Genomic DNA, 18013 nt, shown 5'->3' with positions numbered 1-18013 from the left:
AAAAGCTTTTTTAGATTGTTAACCTGCCGCGTACACTTGGAAGTACGCCTTCCGTTACTAATGATAATATTACTCGACGTGTTCGCAGCTTTTGAAGGGAAGACACATGATGGTCAGAGTGGGCGGGGGCTGGGACACCTTGGAGCATTTCTTGGCGAGGCACGATCCCTGTCAGGTGAGGACCCTCAACCGCGAGAGCACGCCGCCTTCTCCTCACGGCAACAAGCACACCAACTTTCTTCCTATTCGCGCCAAGTATCGCAGTCCTCCACCGGAATCCGTCTCGGCCCGTTAGCCTAAAAGCACAGTGCCTGTTTACAAGTCCACGCTACTTCACGTTCATGCTGTTGTTGGTCCGTTTCGTACAAGTCAAGAGACAGTTCGATAGGGTGGCTTCTTCTGAAAAAGGATAGAACTTCTGTTCCGTCTTTTCATTCGGATCAGACTTTTATTCGATAGAGGCACGAGAAGTTACGAGAGTACCACGCTGATAGATGAACGGCGGGAACGTTACATACTTGACTCTTTATAAAATATACAAAGATCAGTAACGTCCCCGAGAAACGACGTCTTCCTTCTTTCCAACCGCTGTCTATAGCGTGTTGACGATATCGAGGGATTGGATAATTCTATCTCTGTGTTATTCTCGTGATCAAATATAGTAGAACTTGTATTAAATGCACCACTGTCTCTCATATACATATGCATAAGTTATACAGGGGATGGCACTATTTTTCTTACATGTCATGTAATATGGCTGGGGAGCACTAATATTACACGTACATCCTGACAAGTGTGTTAATATGCCATCTTGAGGAGACTCCCGCGATATTCGCTGATTCTTACCATTTTTACATCCGTACGAATTTTTGACGAATATATTGTATAGATCTATAGTATACATTCGCTCGTTATTTTTGTACATTCACATCGAATTATACGTTGTGTTCATGCTACAATGTATGTACTATATGTATATGTATATACGTATAGAAATGCGACTTGTATTTATTTGTACTTTCCTACATGTTCGCGTAAGTTGTTCGTTTAGAAGAACAAGGACTTGCCTTTCGTATATACGTATCAACGATTCCATCGGTTTCGATTTACGACCCGTAAATGGTTTAGTGTCACACATTCCACAGATGACAGGCATATTAACGCTTGATTTGGAAATTGTCTAACAGAAATAGATGGGAGTGCAATGCACCTGGTAGAGGTAGTCGTAAGACCGCAATGACCAAAGTTCGTAATGGTATACGTATGTTGAAACGACCACGGGCAATAAAGGCTTATCGGAATGTCGTTTACATCGAAGATAACGACCAACACAGTGTATCCGCTGCGAACGAGCTGCTTCGACTTCGAAGTTGATCCATGCGTGTAATTAGAAGAAAGTGCAATTAAGGACTCAGGTAACATTTTAAATCGAGCTTGCCGGGCTAAATAGAGCTACAGGAAATTGAACTTACCGATCGAACGATTCCGTCTTTTTGTAGAAATGCAAGCTTTAAAGGTTAGGTAACCGGTTACAAGAGTGCGGGATTATTATTCCGAAAAGGGGATGAAGAAATTAATTATTACTTATTTATACTTGGTCATTGCTGCGGCCCGCACGGGCGAATCTCGTAGTGCACTTAAATATTTCTCGCGGTAAGCAATGTAAGGCACATAGATTGTAACAAATAACAGGGTCGGTTACATCGATTAATTCTACTTGAAATATTAGATCATTTATTGTTAGATTATTATATAACAGTGTTAAACGATTGACATGAATGATTATTATTTTCATGCTTCACTTTCAAAGGATATCTTTGAACCTTTCTCATCATTGAGAAGAAAATCTATCTTCTTATATTGTTCTTAGACACATACATGTGTATCTACCGGCACCGACCCTGACGATAATTCTTACACTTTGGCACATAATCGATACGTACTAAATTTGCTAACACGCAAAATGCTTCACGATAATTGCCATAATATATGTTTTGTACTTTTATAATAAATACATAGGATAAGGTGTAACAAAGGACGTATTGTAGCGAAATTACAAGGCGACATGTGTTTATTCGGTTCACAGAAATGCAAGGACACAGTGTGCAAAGGAATACCAAAGCAAAGAAATATACGACGAGCAATGTCGGCACGTTGAGGCTATTAACGTTGCCGTTCAAAGCTTTTCTTTTTGTTAGACTTTTTCCTTTCTATCGTCTAAATTGATTTTGTATCATAGCGTTGTACGTTTCGTAAATTAGTATTCGACACATAGTGTGTAATCTATTTCGTTTTAGATATTTCGCTCGTATATCCAGAATGTATTTATTTGTAAATTATAACGCAATCAGTTCTAAACGTAGTGATCGAAACAGATTTATTTCACGAGTATGTTTAGTGTCATTATTGCTACGCGCGAATGAAATGATTCCGCCATATTATATTATTATCGTAAACGCGTTACAGAATAAGTATGTTTATAGTACGGTTAAGTTGTACGTACCTGCTTAATTAAACGCAGAGTATTCTAGAGTATTTTTCGTTAAACGAAATTTTATAATTGAGAATGATTTCACGCGTTTCGTTTATGTTTGTTCTCGTGTAAATTTATCGTGTGCAATGCTATTTATTCTAGCATCAAATGGATTTTTGTCCTGCAGATTTTTGTTAAGAACTGAAATATCGAATTTATGAGATTTACAAATCAGTTTATAAATATTCCATTGCACGATGAACATCGTGATATCATCGCAAACACAGTCTGTTTATTTTCTCATGATTTGTAATGTGATATGATTGTATTGCACATCCTACTTTCATTTTTTACTTAACGTTAGCAATCAAAACATGCTTCTATAAAAGTAGCTCGTAATCAGTTCGTGTATTTCATATAACGTATAAAATATGCCGCTAATAATGTTAGTTTTATTTAAGTACGATACTATTGTGTTAATTGTTATATTTTGTTGAACAATAAAATATTTAATTATAAATCTCTTAGACATCTGTATAGTAATTATAATGGATTGCTAAACGGATGTATTTGTAAGTAACAAATATATCTTTATTTTTCTCAAAGTGCATATGTTAATACAAAAAGTAAGTTAAATTTGGTAAACATCATTTTTCTCATGATAGTCAGTCTGGTATAAAATAATATCTACGAGTAAAGAAATACATAAGAATGCAATATAAATTATAACGTTCGAAAACGTTTGATAATTTAATTTTAATCTCAGTGATCAAATATTATGCGATTAAAGTAACAATACTTATACGTATATAGAGATATAAAATGGAGCATCGTATTTATTTATTGCAGCATCAATGGCGGACATTTCTACTTCTTTTTACTTTTACCTAGTGTTAACGTATGATGTTGAGGTTGTTGAGCGAATTGAGTTTTTCGCCTATTAAATTCCAAAATATCGTCTTCGAGCTTCTTTCTACTTTCTTCCAACTTTTTCTTTTCCTCTGTGTGATCTTTTTTCAGTTTATCGAATTTGTTATGAAGCTAAGTAATACATACAAAAATGAAATTATATGGATCTTCTACAGAAACATTAAAAATTATAAATACCATTACCTCTTTCTCTGCCTCCTTCAATTCAGCCTCTTTCTCCTTTACTCGTGCCACGAACATCTGTCGCATCTCATCCTCCTTTTGTTGGAGCTCTTGCAGGTGAATGGATCTTTTTGCTTCGCAGGTTTGTTGGAAACTAACTGGTTTATTTTCACTATCAACATCGCTAAATCCCATCTGAAAATTATAATTATAAATAATTGGATTATGTAACCAGATTCAGAAATTTTTATTTTGTGCAATAAACTACCTGTTCTAGTCGCTTCCTACGATATAGTTCATAATGACGACAATGTGTCTTTTCTCTCATGTCTTCCATATTTGTCCTTATTAACATTTCACGCAATTTAACAAAGTCACAATGCGATTCATTCTCCACTATAAAAGGATCAGCATGGTTCAGGATAATTCACATATTTTAATAGTAGCAAATAATTTTAATTTTACCTTGTACTGTGCCCCATGGATATTGGCGAGAGCGCATCATTTTGTTACCAACTCGAACAAAGTCTGTGCTACCAACTACTGCAAAAGGTACATGGGCATTCATACTAGTATTTACTTCTGCAACATTTTCATCGTCTGTAGGAAATTGATAAATATGAACTCCATTATTTTGTAGTTCAGATATAATTTTAGTCTGGAACAGACAATAAAGAAAAAAGCTGTAATAGATAAATATATCTATAGATGACTGTAACTTCTGCTATACCTTAAACTTCTGTAATTCCGTTTTAGATATTGTATCAGCTTTGGCAATTATTGGAATAATATTGACTTTCGTATCCAGCTTTTTCATGCAGACTAGATCAATTGACTTTAATCTATCATTATACATTTAAATATTAATAAAGATAATGTCAGAATAAAAATGATAAATGTTTTCATAAGAAATATTTTACACTATATATTTACCCGTGTCCTGTTGGACAAATAAAATATAGGCAAACATGAATACGACTGTCATGATAAGTTGGCAAAGATCGTTTTATCTTCAATTCCTCTTGTAAATATGCTTCAAATTGGGCATCTATGTAATCAACAACAGCTTTGAAGCTGTCCTCCTTATTAATTTGATCTCCGTAACCAACTGTATCAACAATAGTGAGCTTTAACCTAACGTTACTTTCTTGCAATTCATAGGTATGTGCTTTAAGTTTTACAGCAGGGAGATTATGTGGGCTTGGCATAGACTCAAAACTTGTATTAAATAGAGAATCCATAAGAGTCGACTTTCCAAGTCCAGTTTCACCTATTAAAAGTACAATTATAAATGTTAACAATCTTAAAAATTTATAGTACATAAATGTATTAAAAACAAACAAACATATTTGTCTTACCGATACAAAGAATATTGAATACAAATCCATTTTGAACGGATTTATTTACCAATTGATCTGGAAGACTGTCGAATCCAACATGACCAGACAATTTTAAATTACGTAGAGTAGATTCCATCTGAAAATATGAAAAGGCCATGATTATTAACAGTTAGTAAGTCGGCCGGAAACTAGCAGTACTATCCATATACGGAGAACTTTATCAAGAATACTGTTGTTGTGACAGAATAGAGAACCAACGCCCTTCAAATTATAAACATTATGCGTATAAATCGAGGACTGAATATGTGTTTATACATGAAAACAACCATTTGTACACGTGATTCCTTCCAATAGGAATAATCGCTAGGTATAGCGTAATATAGGCGGAAAATTTAAAAAATGACACTTACCTTAGCACGTTCAACATCCGCCGACGCCATTTTTACTACTAGTGACGCGTGTGTTACTCATACCAATTCATACTCATACCGTAGTTCTCTGTAATACCGTGTACATACACATCGTAATTTATTATAATCTACAATACTTATTCATTAAAGGTAAAATCGAGTGAAATCCGTATATATGTCGGGTATCTCTGCAATTATTTCGGTTTGAATAAAAGTGATTCTATAAGCATGTCATGTAAATATTCATACATTTCGTATATCTTATCGGTATTAATCGAGATTATAGGGAATAAATCAATAGTATTATTGCCAGAAGTTCATATGTAAGCAGCAAATCAAATAATGCATACTACCAGACATCATTTACAGGTTAATTTAACAAAAATAATTCATAATTATACCGAGTTAAAATTTATATTTCGCCTTTACGTATGTTATCATCGTGATTATTAACACATTGATTGCTGGATGAATTTCGTAATTTCGTATACCTTATTCATTGCGCCAGAATGCTGTTGTTTATTTCACATGATTGTTATATGCATATATGTATAATATATATTCTACTAAAGGAACAAAATTATTATTATACATTTAGTACGTTATATTGTTATTTCTATGATAAAAATATTACAAATTTTACGAGTATAATTTTTCTTTCATTGAAATACTTTAATTAATTTCATAGCATGGCGTAGGCATGTTATTGGGACTTTAATATCGAAAATGTAAATTTAAATTACGAATAAATAAAGCAGCGTGTAATATTTACCGGTGCAAGCTCATATGGGTATATAAGCAGTTCGTAAGCCGCGCCCTCCCCCCACCACAGCGGCGTACGCCGCTCAGGTAGGAATTTACGGGCTCAGTTAGTGTTGGTATTGCGACCGCATCGCTAGGGTGTTTCGCGTTGCCGTACTGGCAGGCTCCTCATAACAGTGTCTACTTTCTAACATGGAAGATCAATTTGTGTTGTATTATCATGTGACGGGGAAAAGCTCTCGTTCATAAGACGGTCTCTGTGTAAACTATCGTATATTTTCCTCGCGAGGGAAACGTGTTATCAGGTTAAATAACCGTCGCCATGGCGGACATGAAAAGTCCACCGTTCAGTGACATTAAACGGCCCGAGGAGGTGGTGGCGATGGCGATGAACGACAGCCTGAAATTCGCCGTGCTGATCGGGCTGGTCGAAGTGGGACAGGTGTCGAATCGGGAAGTTGTCAACACCGTGCTTCATCTGGTGAGTAACATTGAAATTCCATAGATTTATCCGGCGTGCCGGCTATCTATTTCACGGTCATTCCCGCCGATTTTGCAACATCCGACCAAATCTGTCAGCCTGAGCTGTCAAACCGTTTTCGCGACAATCGACACGGTGTGCACGACCTTGCATACTGTAAAATATCTCGTCGTTTAATCGAAATCGAGAGTAATACAGCGCGCGTCGTTTCAGAGAGTATACGATACCAAACAATCGCGCTTTTTTCCGCTACGATCACATTCAATGTTTGCCTGAAAATCATCATCAAACATCATGCTAACTTTATGGTAAACAAGTCCCTGGTCGCACGTTTTTCAATGAAAACAATTTCCAAAATCGAGCCATATGTCTCGTTATCTTCTATCGTTATATTGAAGATTCGAATAGATTCTTAGATTAAAATATTAATACTTTTATCGTTTGTTTGTTTGCCACTTATTGATATTTCTTACCGCAATTACGTTCTTAACTCCAGTTTTGTTTTGACTTACTCGTGTAATGATCAATTATTTTTCCGTGGATACAAACAAGGAAAAAAAATACGAAACACGGCAATCGAAACGTAGTGTAACCACAAAAAGTTTACGATCGTGTTTTTATTGCTTTAAATCACGCGTTTCATAGTCGACATTGCACTACGAAGCGCTGTTTACTCGTCAACGTGTCGCGTTCACGATATTGTTCTTATTTCCCCGGGGAATTCGGCTCGTGTTTAGGTGTCCGCGCGCCACGTAGAAAAACATGCTTATCAGCGCGATCTTGTCGCGCACACCGTTCCCGCGTGGGATGCGAGTTAAAATTTCCGTCGATCGTGCGCTCCCAACGATCGCATATCATTTTATTTGTCAAGTGTCGATCGTATGATTAAACGTTTGGGAAATATTCGTGTTGTATAAATTTCAGGATAATTATGGACATTTTTTGGTTGGAATTTTAGATTCAGCAATAGAAGCTAATTTTTGAAAACACAAAATTTGTTCACAGAGGCGATAAAAAATGACGATACACATGAAATTTCCAATTAACGTTTGGTTAAGGCTGAGGAATACAAAAACAAACGGAATATTTTAAAATTCTTTCGACGCGTAATTGTCAACGGAGAACCTTTCTTTTCCTAAATTGGTGAGAAATCGTGATACGGATAAAACTAAGATTTAGATAAGACCGAGAAAGTATTTTATGATATTTAAAATACGATATATCAGATAAAATCCAAAAATTCTCTCGTCACGTAAATTTCAGCGAACATTTTAAAATCTTGAAAATTCCTCGCAATAGCTGGAACTCGAATACCGCGTAAAGATTTTGTTCGAACAACCAGAAACCATAGGAACATGTATAGGCGGTGGAACGTGGCCGGTTCTCGAACTGGCGAAGACAAATAGGTAGCACGTGGCAGCGATTAATGTCGGCCGTCACGGTTACACGGAGTTACGATCGCGCCGCTTTTCCGATTCTGTCCGTCTCTTCGTTGTTGTTCAAAGAATTAGCCATGGCTCCGATTTCTGCCGTTTTCCATTGATCTTCTCTCGGAGGTTGCACAATCTAGAGCTTCACGAACTCGCCAACATACCGATTGTACGGTTTACTTTGACCCTGAATCGGTTAGCGTCATCGACGATCACGACAGCGTCACGATCAATGTACGTACTTATTAGTCGGTTGCTATGATAGATAATGCTGGGATTCTGGAACAGACAGAGTTTTTGCATTCATCTAACAATAACCGCGAAGGAGGATGGCCGTGTGGTTAATTTTCTGGAGAACGATGTTGTAACGGATAGTGAAAGTATACGTAAGGAGGTGGCTGTGCGTGGCAAGATGAATGGTTATAACGAGCAGTTTTTATGTGGTTTTCGTGATGTAGGAGATTGATTTCGATGATGCGCGAGGTAATTTTCCCATGGTGTGTATAAAAACGAGAGTGGTAGAAGATGGAAAGAAAAAGGAGGATAGCACAGATACCTAAAATTATTTTTAATATATCAACGAGGAATTTGCTTCTATTCTTTTATCTTAGAATTCTTCGATTGTATTATCTTTAAGCACGTAGAAATTCCTCTCCTGAAAAGGAAACTGTTTCTTATGTTATAATTGAGAAGGAAAGTGTTTTACCTTTAAACTAGATGTATATGGCTTCAAACTCTTACCTTTGTACTTATTTATCGACTCTGAAGGATATTCGTACATTTTACGTCTCTGTTTCATAAATGGAAGTCTAAATTAGATCCATGACTAAATTCCATTTCGATCGGAACAAGCGTTTATCGTGTTTGGACCGTAGTACGAATCGTGTGTAATTTAATATTATGTGGCTAGGAGCGAAGGTATTCAACATTTTGATTGTGGTTAAAGAGGCTTTGTTAATGAGCACATTTGTGTCAATATATTGTTAATAAATAGCCGCGATTATTAACATCACTTGTGCGACGATTTAAAATAGCGAAGTTTCAGAAATCCGTATAAGATTCTTTTTTCTTAGCATCGTCATCATTTAGCCATGCTGTCTTTAACGGTTAAGAGAAATTTATGCAAACTGTAACTAACTGAATTAAAAAATAAGGCGATATATAACCGTTAACTAGTAAAATACGAGAGTACAAGTAAAGTATAAAGTGGCAGTGAAATTAACTATATGCACGCGAAGTTATTTGTAACTAAACGTCAAATATAACTTGATTTTCGAAGGTTCGCTTTTGTGCTGCGAAATGAGGCGAAAAACTTCACTGGTGACGTTATTATCTCGCTCCGTATAGAACATTCAAACCATATAGTAGCAAATTCAATCTTAAATTTCACTAAAAATATTCCACCGTGAAAGCAGTTTCCATTTTTGGTCAGATTTTAATTTAAACTTTATATTATTTCGCGAAATTAATAAAATATTCTTATACAATTGAGAGAAAAATAGGATAATTTAGGAATATACATTGATAGGAAAAACAGCATTCTGTTGGTAGCAAGTAAAATTGTAAAATCGTCGAATCACAAAAGGTGAAAAGTTTAAAATAAACGATTAAAAATTAAGAATGTTTAAATGGTATATTATCGCGCTCTTCTAACTTCTACTATTCTACTATTTCTCATTAGCATAAGTTTGCATTACGTCAGTAGCAATGAAGCCTCACGCGCAATAAGTGAGCGGGAAACACAATATTCGACTATTGATAGAATGACTGGATATTCCATCTTTTGGTAATAATAGAAATGACATCCTTTTAATTCTTCTTCGCTATTCTACGACGTGAAACTTAACAAAATTGAGACAGTTAAAAAGAATTATTTCTTCGCATATATTTTCTCACTATTGCTTTTTTCAAATTACAAATTTAAAAATAAATCCATCGAACCCAGTTTCATCATTGATAGATAAAAAAATTACACCTATAATCCTGATAGTCTTAATGACTCTAGTTTAAATATTTTCGTGAATCACTGTACAACTTCTACAACTGTCTCGCGGATAAATTTGTTCAAGTAGCTCTTATTGTTTAATCGTTCCGAAGTGGCGTATTTATACGCAGGTAGTAACGCATTAAAAATATTCTTATCCTTGAGCCAACGTGGCCGGAAGCGCTCAATAAGAAATTTTCGCGACATTACGCGTTGTCGACGACTTTATCGACTACGCAGGAACGCGTCGCATTTCGGAGGTGAAGGTCGTACCAACCTTGCTCTGAATGCGTGTGTACACCATTTGATGGGCAAATTTGCATAAGTAACTGATAAAGTGGTAGCGGTTTCGAGTTTCTCCGTACCAGCGATTATCCGTTTACTTTTCCCATACGTGACGCAATGAAATTGGCTAATTAGTCCGCCGACTTTTTCGTCTCTTTTTCTCCACACTTTCTGGTTCTTTTTATGCTGCTGTTCTGATTATCGAACCGGGAGTCAGAGGCACCGATCACACGTTTTCCAAGCGTCCCAAGGTGTCGGAACGAAACGCGTTTTCGTTGGCTGCTAGATATCCGAAGAAGTTTGCCGAGATTAGATTAGATTCTCTGGCTACCTCGAAGATAATTCGGTTTTCTCTTTGTAAAGTTGTAATCTTGTGCATATTGTCTGTGCATTTGCTACGACTTTATTGTTTCTCTTTAGAAGGAAGTTTTATTTGAGTTCTGTTTTTGTAGAAAGTAACTTGCGTCTCGTAAGTTTAGTTTAGAGAAGGGAAATGGAAATGCAAGGGCGAAAAAAGTGTCAAAGCATACAGCTTAATTAAAAATCGCAGATAGAAATGGCGATGATGATCTCAATGTAAGATAACGCGTATTTCTAAAGATTAGATTGTAAATGTAAGGAAGACAACTGTATTTGCGTAGAAGATATTAAGAAATGTTTATAATTATATTGATAATTCGAAATTATCAAATTAGCAATAATTTCATTTTTTATTATTACTGTAACAATAGGTATATCGTAGAATATCGTTTCACGATAAAATTTATTCCCAAAAATTGAAACCGGTAGATTCATCGATCAATTGAAATATGTATACGTACATAGATGCAACGACTACAGCTGCGCAATACCTTTCGTGATATAATATATTAGTATGTCGTTATGACATACTAATGACACAATTATTGTTAACGAAATGCTGGACGTGGAGATATAATGATAGCATTAGAATCGATAGTTGTTCTTTTACTATACTAACCCTTTTATGTTACGTTACATATTTATGTTATTAATGTAGACAACACGTTGCAGGTATATCGTGGTATTGTCGTATTAGTAATAGCGTATTATTACTTGTATGTCACCAGTGTTACGTACTAGTTAGCATCATTAAACTCCAATAGACGTTTTTATTTTGAAGCATCTGTATTCATACCTGTATCCCATCACACTGGTATAGGTATCTTCTGCAGAATTAACTTCCGCGATATCTATTTTGGAATTTTATAAATACGTTTACGAGTAAAAATAATGTTTATTGACGTCAGTATATTTTACCTGCGCTACTTTCCAACATCACGGTAAATAACATTTTCTTTTAACACTTTTATGCCAGTAAAAATCTAAAATTGAGCGCTTAGAAACTTCTACATGTTGTATAAAATGTATAATGCAGTTACGCTCGTATACCTCTACGGTATAGAACGGTAGAACGGTAGAACGGTAGAACAGATATTGAACAATGTTACACGTTTGTGACACTATATCGGTAGAATTACTACATACGTTATACTAAATCCTACGCGTTAAACATACATGACCCATTGTACACCATAGTATTTAACACACGATGATGTGCTTTATTCTAAAAGCTAACTGCACAATACGGTAATTTATGCCAATTGTGCTTGGTAAGTCACTCATTAACTTCGTATCACCGTTTGAGTAATCTGGAATAATGGAAAATAAATTGCTAGCGCATTGACAATTTTAATGTACGGTTAACAAATGTAACATTTATCGAACGCTGTAGTGGAAAGAGTAAACTTTCTATCGGAATGACTTCTATCGACGTTTATTCAGTTTGGCATTCTCGCGCAATCGTTAGACGAATAAACCTATTTCGATCATTTTATCCGGACCATCGACACTTCCTTTCTTCGCTCCAATTTCGTATCTTTGGAAAAGCATCGTCCATCCAGTTCACACGTATAACACAGGTTGTCATCCATTGCACAGCGCTCGCTTATGCTACCAAGTCGTGCGCCGTTGAATCGGCTTTTGTTACGTCCACGCACAATTAATCATGCGGACAATGCACGTCGAGCGGAGCCGCGGCGATAGAAATGGAGGTAGACGGGGGCTTTTTAGCAATTGATAATTAATGTAAGCGAGAAACACGTTCCTTCGATCTACCCACGCGTATTTGCGTGATAATATCTTTCAATGTGTTCTCGCGTGTAACGCGGCCAATTCTTTTGCTTTCTAGAAGAGCAAAGGCTTGTTCTTTTATATTTTACCAATCGAATTTATTCGCAAAAGACAGAAGACCATTTAAAAGTCCAAAAGATTCGATAGTTTAATATTTGAAAGAATAGAAATTTTAAATGACCGAAACAATTGAAATTCTTGTAAAAAGTAGGTATGTACCTACTTCTTCTTTTGATCGAAATAGTGCTGTTAACAAAGTTACGAACATTTTATCGTACTCTATGAACTTAACCTACATATATCTAGATAATAGAACCCATATTCTATAAAATCGATAGCCGTATTATATGAACCTCTCAGAAGCCAAATTGATCAACTCTACTTTTTATCAAGTTATCAATTTCACATTATCTATATAGGTACGTAATTAGTATTCAACATGTGAAGAAAGAAATCTTATAATATAGAAGCATGTTCTTTATATTGTAGCGCAATTAATTTTCATTCAGAAGACGTTATTATTTCTCCAATTTACAATATTACGAAAATCGATCTATGAACCATCGTTCGTTTTTATTTCTCTGTATCGTGTTCAATACAGCTGATTTTGCAGCCGATATCTATCGGTGAAACGTGTTTCTCGTCGTGTCTCACGATCGTAATTCTTCCTGAATGGGATATTGTTCCTGGATGGAAGTGCAGTCTCGGTGACCGGTCGAACGTGCATTTTAATCAATTTTTCGAAAGGTACCCGTCGAGTTTTATGTTTAGCCACGATATCGTGAGTTGGAATCTTGAAGTTATTGCGTTACAGTACATGAAAGTTCGCTGTATTTGTAAACTGCCAGGTGATTCTGTGTTGAGACTTGTTTTTGGGACAAGTTTGATTTAACCCCTGTACATTTGGGAACGTGATATTTCCCAGCGCGATGTCATTCGTGCAACGCTTTGGTCCTGATATTTCGCTTCTCTATTTTTCAGTATTTATTATTACATTGTTATAAGTGTTATAACTATGCATTGCACATGTCGTTTCAAAAAAAAAAAAAAAAAAAAAAAAAAAGAGAGAAAAAGGAAAAGAATGGAAAAGTTTGCTTTTGGAAGAAGAATGTTTGATGTTTAATATTGCGCTCGCTCATTCGCACGAGATGAATGAAATGTCTCGCGAACTGATTTTTCTTTCGAACCTTTGGATGAGATGTCTCACGGTTGAATGAAATAACAGGCGTGATGTCTCGTACGAATGACACAACGCGCGACGTCACGTCTACAAACGCGAAATGATCGAGTTTGTTTTGAAATTTGGTTTCTAGCTCGAAGAAAAATATCGTTAGAAATAGGATTTTTGTTTGTTAAAAATTTTCGTTGATACAGTATCTTAGAAAAAATTTATTATTTGGAAATCTGGAACAACAAATAGAATTGTTTCTCTTTTTTTTTGATAATTGTATTACTCTTACTCGTACTTTTTTTCCCATTCTAGTGTTCTGTGTTTTTATTTTCATTGTTGAACACATTCTTGGCGGTGCCATTGAAATGGTAATCTTGTTTGTCTTTCTGCGACAAGAAGAATCTATTTTAGAACTGTCGCCATGATGTCCGACCTTGTTTAAATGTTTCCATTTTTTTAAGGATAATATATGTACAGTTAAAATCGAACATCGAACCAGTTTTCGTTACAAATGCTGAATTTTGAGAGAAGGATTATTAAAAATATAAACAGAAAGTACAGCCGTATTTATCGTAGAATATACAATAAAATCAGTGCAGTAAAATCAGTTGGGTATCGTTGTTCAAATAAAGGTCATGAACATTTCAGTGTTCGTTAAATACAATGTAACAGATAGTTTTTAAGCTACGCTATTGGTATACTGAATTGGTATTGCCAGTTTATATCTAAATAAATTGCATAGAAATAAACAGGCATTGTTTGCTCAGGAGCTTATTGTTATAACTAAAAATTCAATTGGAATTTTGCACATGTTTGCACATTTCTGCCTGACCAGAGATTTTATTCGTTAAATCTCTTTTTTACTATAACTTTTACGGAATTTAGTATGATTAGATTTTACAATGGCTCCAAATTAGCCGATTTAGAGTAAGAATAACAAGTTTTACAACACATTAAGTATATCATATTAAAGTTCAATCTTTTAAACATTAAATAGCACGAAAAGCATTTTTCTCCCGTAATCTTCAGTTATAATTGATCGATCGTTATTTCTTAGTCTTTCTCCCTCTAGTTGATACATAGCATTTAATATTTATTATCCTGATAATTAAATGCCATGAATTTTCGATCCAATACTTTCTAAAGAGCATCGTATTTTCTTAACGCGGCCCCGCTAACTTTGTAAAACTATACACTTGAAATCTCCCTCATTTTATAACCAGTGAAAATTTTTCTTCATCCACCTTCTCGAAGCGGAAGAAAACTACTCGTTCGAAAGTTGGTCAGTTTCGAAACTAATTTTCAAAGTGCGATTCGTTACATCTGTCGGCCTGACGACTTTACTCTTCCGGTTCACCTGATATCGGAGAATTCCTTATTGCTCTCGGCGTCTTCGTAACAAAACCAGTCAACGAATTCTTGTCGATCTCATCGGGCCCTATAAATAACGTCCACTGTCTCCTTCGTAGAGATCGATCGCCACTAATTGATTGGACAAACGTGTGATTCCGTAATTTCCATATAAATGGGAATGCAGATTCGGCGTGTTGCAAGATCGACCAGCGGAATTCATGGCCTATTGTCATCGTTCGTTTCTATTCGGCAGGCGTGCTCATCGATCGTCTGGCCGAGCGCTACTGTGAATCGATTGTTTGTCATATTGCTTGGCCACGAAATTTTTAAATTCACGCGACGGTCACGTGAAAAAATACCAAGTTGGAATTTTGCGCGGTTGTTCGGAAACTTTCGAGGTTCCGATAGCAACGACGAGAGCGTCGGTTAATCGGGAACGCTGGTTTTCTTTCCGTATTTTTGCTTGGAAAATATTTACAAAAAGCCCGAGATTCTAGAGAATTTCTACCGTGTTCGTTGTTAGAGATTTTGCCCAGGAAACTTTTTTGAATAAAACCACAGAATGAAAACTAGATCTAGAAAAATACAAAGCTTTTTCGTGTCTTAGCGGTGTTTCACGAGATGTCGGATGAGCATGATTTTGATAAAACTTCGTTAACTAAAAGTACTTACATGTTATTAAATAGATGTGATTTCTAGTGATTAAATTACCAGTTTATCGAATTTTCTGCGGGTTTTCACTCTGTTAACCTTTACATTCGTATCTTGACAGTCTCGAACATTTAATTTGAAGGTGTTAGTCAGTGCTTTATATTTATTTTCTCCAATCGTAAAAGTGATTCGTTCGGAGATATCTTATCGCACAAGCATATCTTACACGACTAATATTGTTCGAAAATATATTGGTAAATTATTGATAATTCCAATGGTCAAATCTATAGAACGAACGGATGCTTCCTAGAAAATGTTCCTTTCTCAATAATATCGTTGCCGAAGACCCGATATCTCTAGATTGAAATTTCATGTTAGATAAAAATTCACTTATCACGATTCAATCGAATAGGACGAACGAAAATAAGAAAAAAGACGGTATTGATTCGAAAGCCCGAACTGGCGCCAGTCAAGGATTTGTCAGTGGTTTAAACTGTCGCTCACGGTATTGACACGTTTTGGCGCGTAATTAGTCAGCGCAATTTCCGTAACTCGAACGACTATCGCGTTGACTGTCATTCGGATCGGCGGAACAATTTTATGGCCGCAACGAGAACAGCAGAGTGGCCAGTAATTAATTCGGCGATCGGATTCGTATTATTTGCTGTTCGTGACGAAACGAATGGCATTGGTACACGATGGAGCGCTGACGAGATCGTTTCGAATGGACGAGGTATTCGGTCAGCGTTCAAGATAATTGTTGCAGGTTGGCAAGACTGATAGCTTGAAGATTGCGTTCTCTTCCGTAATTGTCGTGGTAGTCGGTGGAAAAGCGAACGGTGTAATCTGTCTTATCGTTGATTGGACAAATTATTTCACGAAATGCACGGTTTTGAAAGAGCTCAGCGCCTCCGCTTGGCGCATTTCAGAGCAAAGATTTTTTGCTTGTTAAATCGATTCTTAGTATTGTAAATGGAAGTGTCCTAAATATCCATAATATGTCCTTCCTAATACTGTGTAATCTACCAAATCGATCGTCAATTTCACTAAAAAATTATAATCACTTTATCCAAATATAAAATATTCAACCACTCGACGACAAGTTCCAACATTTCTGCTTGAAATCAAAGCTACTAATTAAGATCTAACGAGAGATCGCTCTACATTCCACTGTCAGCCCTGCAACTAATTGGTGATATAAAGTTGTCGAGGAAGCTTAGCAGTAGGAGTAATCCTCGTAATTGGTTGCAACAGATCGATTTTCATCCGTGCGAACACTGATCTAAAAAAAAAAAAGAAAAAAAGAGAGAGAAAAGGAGGAAGGAAAAAAGGAAGGTAAAGCAAGTCATCGAGCAACATTTTTTTTTTAGCTAAATTTACTCCTATATTTATAGACTTGGTGCACGTGGGGAGTGTACGAGCGTGTTTTTTGCGCACAACACCGCTTCCGATAAGCTGTCAGTCCTTGTGTATTTGATCATCAGGTTTCGAATTCGGCGTTCGTTTCGAAGCATCGAACGCGTGCGTGCCAATAGGAGTGTTAGGAAAATATTTGCGAATTGTAACACGTGTCGCGAGTCGGCAAAAAAGTAACCAGGTAAATAGAAGTGGAGGCGCGGAACGCTTGTCGATTCGGGTTACCATTTACGTTTTATTTTACTCGCGCGATCATTTTTTATCTTTCCTTCTTTCCGTCTCTTTCAATTCTTTTTTATTTCGCTCAGAGTAAAGTAGCGAGATTAGATTGGTATACAGAATGGTTTATTTCAATTTTTCTTACACGGGACGTCTCCGTCGGAATAGAACACCGGTAGCTTTAAAAAAAAAGTAGGCAAAAATTTCATTACCTGCGCAATAAAGTTTGAGAAATTGACGAGAATTTGTATATTAGAAATACTTGGAAATTCGATTTCGACGCGTGGTTGAATTCGAGCGATCGTTAGCACCACGTCGCATAATAAACGATGATTAATTACCGGCCACGTTGTAATAACAATCGTATACCTTAATTCCACCTACTACTAATTAGTCCTCATTGTAATAGCAACGTGCTTTCATTGTTTGTAACGCAGCGATTCGAATTAAACGGAGGCTGACTGCGGCAATCTTGTTACGTTATACACGTGAAAGTAATTAATGTGTGATTGGCTGAAAGACCAAATGAATCAAACACTCTAAAACTAAAGTTCATTTCATTGATATCAGAAAAACGATGAATCGCGGCTCGTCGTCCTCTTGGCTTCTATTTCAGAACGATTTTCGTTAATAGATAATGGGAAATATTCCTAGATTTGAATCTCCAATACACGCAAATGTAATTCACGTTCTAACGAATTCAATCATCACGGTTACTTAGGATCAGTTAATGGTATAAATAAAGAGATGACGGTAAAATAAGCATTTGAAATTTCGATTTATTTCTCGCAATTC

At 36.0% G+C, this 18013-nt stretch overlaps 3 protein-coding genes across 21 annotated transcripts in view; 2 read left to right on the top strand and 1 right to left on the bottom strand.

Moving 5' to 3' along the window:
• The window catches only part of LOC126915841 (growth arrest-specific protein 2-like), a 29721-nt gene extending 26721 nt beyond the window's left edge, over positions 1 to 3000 (top strand). For 2 of the 5 annotated variants that reach the window (XM_050720947.1, XM_050720949.1), the window contains exon 8: positions 89 to 3000. In XM_050720947.1, coding sequence (XP_050576904.1) covers positions 89 to 295 — 207 coding nt within the window. In that variant the 3' untranslated portion in view covers positions 296 to 3000. The remainder of the gene's footprint in view (positions 1 to 88) is intronic. The other 3 variants (XR_007710356.1, XR_007710355.1, XR_007710354.1) reach the window with 3 other exon arrangements.
• A 40-nt stretch (positions 3001 to 3040) lies between these two features.
• LOC126915842 (septin-2) lies at positions 3041 to 5423 on the bottom strand. Its single transcript, XM_050720950.1, has 8 exons — positions 5316 to 5423; positions 4924 to 5041; positions 4499 to 4835; positions 4296 to 4407; positions 4031 to 4223; positions 3834 to 3961; positions 3587 to 3760; positions 3041 to 3514 (listed from the first exon to the last, which is right to left on the bottom strand). Exons 1-8 carry the CDS (start codon positions 5343 to 5345, stop codon positions 3341 to 3343), a joined length of 1266 nt encoding a protein of 421 aa, XP_050576907.1. The 5' UTR covers positions 5346 to 5423; the 3' UTR covers positions 3041 to 3340.
• A 744-nt stretch (positions 5424 to 6167) lies between these two features.
• Positions 6168 to 18013, top strand: part of LOC126915820 (neurobeachin) — a 413960-nt gene continuing 402114 nt past the window's right edge. For 10 of the 15 annotated variants that reach the window (XM_050720863.1, XM_050720864.1, XM_050720862.1 and 7 more), the window contains exon 1: positions 6169 to 6558. In XM_050720863.1, the coding sequence (XP_050576820.1) occupies positions 6400 to 6558 (159 nt within the window). In that variant the 5' untranslated portion in view covers positions 6169 to 6399. Of the gene's footprint in view, positions 6559 to 18013 lie in introns of all 15 variants that reach the window. The other 5 variants (XM_050720868.1, XM_050720855.1, XM_050720867.1 and 2 more) reach the window with 1 other exon arrangement.

Source organism: Bombus affinis, chromosome 4 (genome assembly GCF_024516045.1).
Source record: "Bombus affinis isolate iyBomAffi1 chromosome 4, iyBomAffi1.2, whole genome shotgun sequence".
In the NCBI taxonomy this organism is placed as follows: Eukaryota; Metazoa; Arthropoda; class Insecta; order Hymenoptera; family Apidae; genus Bombus; species Bombus affinis.
This window is presented reverse-complemented; position numbering and strand designations above follow the sequence as displayed.

What these genes read in the sequence shown, in the direction of transcription:
- LOC126915842 (XM_050720950.1), bottom strand. Translation starts at nt 5,345, where the DNA reads ATGGCGTCGGCGGATGTTGAACGTGCTAAG. An exon ending in TCCATGGGGCACAGTACAAG is followed by an intron (nt 3,962 to 4,030) that starts GTAAAATTAAAA and finishes ATCCTTTTATAG; the next exon opens with TGGAGAATGAATCGCATTGT. An exon ending in GTAGGAAGCGACTAGAACAG is followed by an intron (nt 3,761 to 3,833) that starts GTAGTTTATTGC and finishes TATAATTTTCAG; the next exon opens with ATGGGATTTAGCGATGTTGA.